Raw genomic sequence first — 5,243 nt, 5'->3', positions numbered from 1 at the left:
GCTTCCCAAGCGGCGCACTATCCAATGCGCCACCGGGCCGGCCTTTTTTTTTTTTTTTTAAAGATGACTGGTAAGGGAATCTCAACCCTTAACTTGATGTTGTCAGCACCACACTCTCGCAAGTGAGCTAATTGGCTATCCCTATATAGGGATCTGAACCCATGGCCTTGGTGTTATCAGCACCACACTCTCCCAAATGAGCCACGGGCCGGCTCTAGGGAGACATATTTTAATATAAACCTTTTCAGATAGTTGTGGATATTTTTCTTTGATATTACAATTCAACAGGTGGTAGTTTCTGAAAGATTAGCTGTGTTGTAGAATGACACCTTATGAATGACCTTTTCATATTTTATTAAATTAAAATTCATTGGACTATATTGCACTTTGAATAGATCTTTTACTCATGCATGATTTTGTGCAAATCTTCCAGATATTGTCATTTCACTATGTAGTATCAGGTAATTATAAAAGTCAAAAATCACTACTGATCTTATCAGAAAAGTCTACATAAGCTTCAAGTTTTCAGGGCTGTATGCGAGGTTCCAAAATTCTGATTGTTGTTTCAAAGTTTGGTTTGTTTTTTTTTTTTTTTTTTTTTTTTTTTTTTGGCAGCTGACCAGTACAGGGATTAAACCCTGGATCTTGGTCAGCACCAAGCGCTCTAACCAACTGAGCTAACCGGCCAGTCCCTCAAAGTTTGAATTTTGTCATTAACAACAAATACTGCTCATTGTTTTCCTTAAAGTGACAGACTGACTTCATTCATTTTTAGAAAATACCTGGTAAATATCCAAGTCTGAATAATGATCATTTGTCTCTCAGTCATTCTTTCAAGTAAAATTGATGTCCCAGGAAAAAAGCAACTAGTTCATCTTGCAACTCAAACAGTTGCCCAAATACTTTTCCTTGAGATAGCCATTGTGCTTGGTATGCAACACAAGTGCTTTAAGCATACTTCCCATTTGTCACATAGACTATTAGACACTTGTTCACAGTTGATATCTAATAAAATTAATATTTTTACCACTTCATCAAAGGCATTCATAAGTGAAATATCCTTTTATTTATTTTTGCTTAAAGTGCTTGACAAGTGAAGAATACAGTGACTGTTAGTACACTTTGGTTGCCATAGCCTTGATTTGTGCTAAGGTACCATCAACTTTACCCACCATCACCTTTGTACTATCAGTGTAAATGTCAATATAGTGAAAAAGGCATATAGTCTTTTAGTGTTACAATGAAAATAGTTTTGACCTAGAGGACCCCCTGGGGTCAGCAAAACACATTTTGAGAACTGCTATCCTAGACTTTCCTCATACCATTAACTATTAACTTGCTTTTAGTTGGTTCACAGTCTTGAAGTGAATTAATGATTTTCCATAAGAATAGTCTTTTCAATTCTTAACCTCATAACTTCTGTCTAATTAGTTAAAGTTAAATTAAAATGTAGCCATTATGGAGGTAAAGCTTTTTACTGTTTCTTAATGTTGACCCTTAAAGGAAACAGACTTCATAGAAAATAGCTGCAAAGCCTGTGGCAGCACTGAAGATGGTAATAGTTGCGTAGAAGTAATTGTTACCAATGAAAATACATCTTGTACCTGTCCTAGCAGTGGCAATCTTTTGGGGTCTCCTAAAATTAAAAAAGGTAGGTAAATAATTTCTTTTTAAAATTAACTCAAATCTATTCTTTCTTACATTTTAAGTGTAAGAGCTTTTAGAGATTCTGGAATCTAGAATTTAAAAACTGCTTTATAGCCCCAAGAATATCATATAATTTAGTCAGATACTTAATGCCTTCTTTTTCTTTATGTTATTGATTTGTTATTATTTGATGAAAAACAAAAAACTATAAATCCTGATCATATTTTCATTAATTTACTTTCTACTTTCAGTAAGTGATCAATTTTGAAATTTTTCTCTAGTCCCCAGTTGGTTCACTCTTTGTCCTAATATATTGATTGGTATGTTAACTGTAACTCATACCTGATCTATTTTCAGGCTTATCTCCACACTGTAATGGTAGTGATTGTGGATATTCATCTAGCATGGAAGGGAGTGAAACAGGTTCTCGGGAGGGTTCAGATGTTGCCTGCACCGAAGGCATTTGTAACCATGATGAACACGGTAGGTTCAGGTTAAGCATCCCAATTATTTCTACTACATGGCTGATTTAAGACCATAAATAAGAAGGATTATTGATTTCTGCAGGTGATGACTCCTGTGTTCATCACTGTGAAGACAAAGAGGATGATGGTGATAGTTGTGTTGAATGTTGGGCAAATTCCGAAGAGAACACCACAAAAGGAAAAAATAAAAAGAAGAAAAAGAAAAGCAAGATGTTAAAATGTGATGAAAATGTAAGTGTTATAACTTACAATTCTGAAACCTTTGCTATTGAAGGGAGAATAACCTATTTTCTTTGTGGCATGTGTGCAGTTGAGTTGCTAGGATTTATTTTTTTTGAATGAGTACTTGATGCAGTTCCATTGGTTGCTTATCTTGTGGGTGTGTGCGTACGTGTGTGAAAGAGAGATGTAGTCGTTTGTGCGACAGTCCATATTATTTATAAATCCAATTCACTCTTTTCATAAAGCTTTTTAATTTATTAGCTATGCAATTTGTTCAATCTTAGTTTTCCCATTTGCAAAATGGGAATAATAGTCCCTATCATATTAGATTCTGTGAAGGGGAAGTGAGATTATATTGGCAGGTAGCATAGTATCTGATACACAGTAAGTGCCTAGTAAATGTCAGCTGCTGCTGTTATTCAGTATTCCTCCTAAGGACTTTAACACTATGTCAGGGCATTTATTTTTTATTTAAAGAATAATTGCATTATTCCCTGCATTTTTACCTGGAAAATCCTTTGCTGTGGTTTCAGATCCAAAAGCTTGGTAGCTGTATTACAGATCCAGGTAATCGAGAGACCTCAGGAAATACCATGCACACAGTGTTTCATCGTGACAAGACCAAAGATGCACATCCTGAAAGCTGTTGCAGTTCTGAAAAGGGTGGGCAGCCACTGCCTTGGTTTGAACACAGGAAAAATGTACCACAGTTTGCAGAATCCACAGAAACGTCATTTGGTCCTGATTCTGGAAAAGGTGCCAAGAGTTTAGTCGAACTCCTTGTAAGTAATTCATGATATCTTACTATGGATAACTGCTGGTGCATGGGGTAGATGTGGAAGGGGATAGTATTTGAGGGTTTAAGGTGGGGAGTAGAGGGAAGCTTTTAAGAAATTAAGGGTAGTATTGCATTATTATTTGGTGACTTCATTTTTGCTCTTCCACTCATGGTTTATGCAACTGCTCCAGAACACATTTCCTTGTCCTCCTTAGTTGGGAGAAGGGGATAGAGGCAGCATTCTGCCTCCTCTTCAAGGAGTGAATTGCCTCTTCCAAGTGGCAGTTTATTGTAGCCACCCTTCCATACCAGGAGAAAATATAGAATCTGAACTAGAGTCTGATTTCTAGGTTACTTTCTTTAGGATAAAAGCATAACTGAGCTTGGAAAATCTTTTATAATTGACTTCTGAGACTTTAGATGAATTATACCTGATTCCAGGTGACCCACCATATAGTAAGTGTGGCTCTTGGAGGAGGAGGGAGGGAGAAGAGTGGTGTCTTTTCCAAAGTCATGAGGGTCCTAATGGAACCAAAATCCTTCGGAATACTAGTTTTTTTCTTTTTTATATGGGTATAAGTTTGATGGTGATTATTATTCTTAAGTAAAAAAAAGATTTACTTACTTTGTAGAGATAAATGTTTCAACATGGGACCAGGTAGAGATAAATCTGGTTATTTAAAATTTGGTAACTAGTTGTAACCATTTTCTTAAAAGGTATGGTAGTAGTCTGCTAGGCTCATAGGCTTTTAGGATAAATGATAGATTTAGAGGTTTAAACCAAGTTGAGTTGGATTTCATTCTCACTTATTACTTTACTTTCTAAGATAGAGTGACATGATGCTTATTCTGTAAACACTCCAACTAAAGGCTTTATGTAACTGAATTGAAACTAAAAAGCTAGACTGTGTTCATTTCTAGCTGTCTTACATCAGCATAGCATTTTGCATTCTTAAGACATAGTCTTAACTACTGCTTTAATTTACAGGATGAGTCTGAATGTACTTCAGATGAGGAAATCTTTATCTCTCAAGATGAAATACAGTCATTTATGGCTAATAACCAGTCTTTCTACAGCAATAGAGAACAATACCGACAGCATCTGAAGGAGAAATTTAACAAATACTGCCGCTTAAATGATCACAAAAGGCCCATTTGTAGTGGCTGGTTGACAACAGCTGGAGCAAATTAAATAAATAAAATAGCTCTGTCTTTTAATGAAACACTCAAGATGACTACTGCGCCTTCTCTTTCAAAAAAAACCTCTTAATTTAGTGACTTATGGCAAAATTTTATCTTAAATCAATGTGATTCTTTCTTGTTTTGGGAGACGGTGGAGGTAACCTCATTAGTTTGTTATTTCTTCAGGCTTGTGTCTTTAGTTGTGTGGCTGCGCAGGCCTGCCATATGATTTAAGCCATCTCTTTTCATTAAATGTTTCTCTTCCTGTGAGACTTACTAAAGCAACTTAGTGGCAAAAGTAATGTTGTACTTACACTTCTGTACAGAAATGACAATGAGCTGAATATATGGTTTTACAAAGTAGACATCCACTTGCGAAATGTTTGGATGTAATGTTAAAGCGCAATGTGCAAAATTTAAAATAAAGAGTATTTATTAATACGCATAGTAAAATTTGGTGTACATGTTTCTACTTAATGTGTGGCAATACTTTATTATTTGCCACTTGTGGACTTGGTACTTGGCCACTGTTGATGTTAGAGAGGATGAAGAGCAAATGAGACTAGAGACACAGATTACTGAAGACAAAATTCTTCCCTTGATCAGAGTTGACAAACGAGAAAAGCAGTTTCCGGTCTTTTGGATTCAGACGCACTACCACTGCACCATGAGGTCACAGTTTCCAGTGTTTTGAAAGAATAAATTTGTTGTGATATCATCAAATACTGGCTAGCATCCTACTTTCTCATGAGACTTTAATTGCTATTAAAAGTTCCCTAGTAGGGGCCGAGCCTATATAGGGATGGCCGGTGCGCTCACTGGCTGAGCGCGGTGTGGCCGGTCTCAAAAAGGACAAAAAAAAAAAAAGTTCCCTAGTACATAACACGAACCACCTCTTTTTTTTTTTTTTTTTTTTTTTTTTTTTTTTT

General features: G+C 36.0%; 1 protein-coding gene across 5 annotated transcripts in view; it reads left to right on the top strand.

Annotated features, from left to right (window-relative positions):
• The window catches only part of GGNBP2 (gametogenetin binding protein 2), a 33,014-nt gene extending 27,977 nt beyond the window's left edge, over positions 1 to 5,037 (top strand). For all 5 annotated transcript variants that reach the window (XM_008578512.1, XM_008578510.1, XM_008578511.1 and 2 more), the window contains 5 exons: positions 1,504 to 1,651; positions 2,005 to 2,130; positions 2,215 to 2,363; positions 2,888 to 3,136; positions 4,121 to 5,037. In XM_008578512.1, the coding sequence (XP_008576734.1) occupies positions 1,504 to 1,651; positions 2,005 to 2,130; positions 2,215 to 2,363; positions 2,888 to 3,136; positions 4,121 to 4,324 (876 nt within the window). In that variant the 3' untranslated portion in view covers positions 4,325 to 5,037. The remainder of the gene's footprint in view (positions 1 to 1,503; positions 1,652 to 2,004; positions 2,131 to 2,214; positions 2,364 to 2,887; positions 3,137 to 4,120) is intronic.
• The last annotated feature ends 206 nt before the right edge of the window (positions 5,038 to 5,243 follow it).

This window comes from Galeopterus variegatus, unplaced genomic scaffold (assembly GCF_000696425.1).
Source record: "Galeopterus variegatus unplaced genomic scaffold, G_variegatus-3.0.2 Scaffold1704, whole genome shotgun sequence".
Classification (NCBI taxonomy): domain Eukaryota; kingdom Metazoa; phylum Chordata; class Mammalia; order Dermoptera; family Cynocephalidae; genus Galeopterus; species Galeopterus variegatus.
The sequence above is the reverse complement of the archived record's forward strand: the minus strand, read 5'-3'. Positions and strand labels throughout refer to the sequence as shown.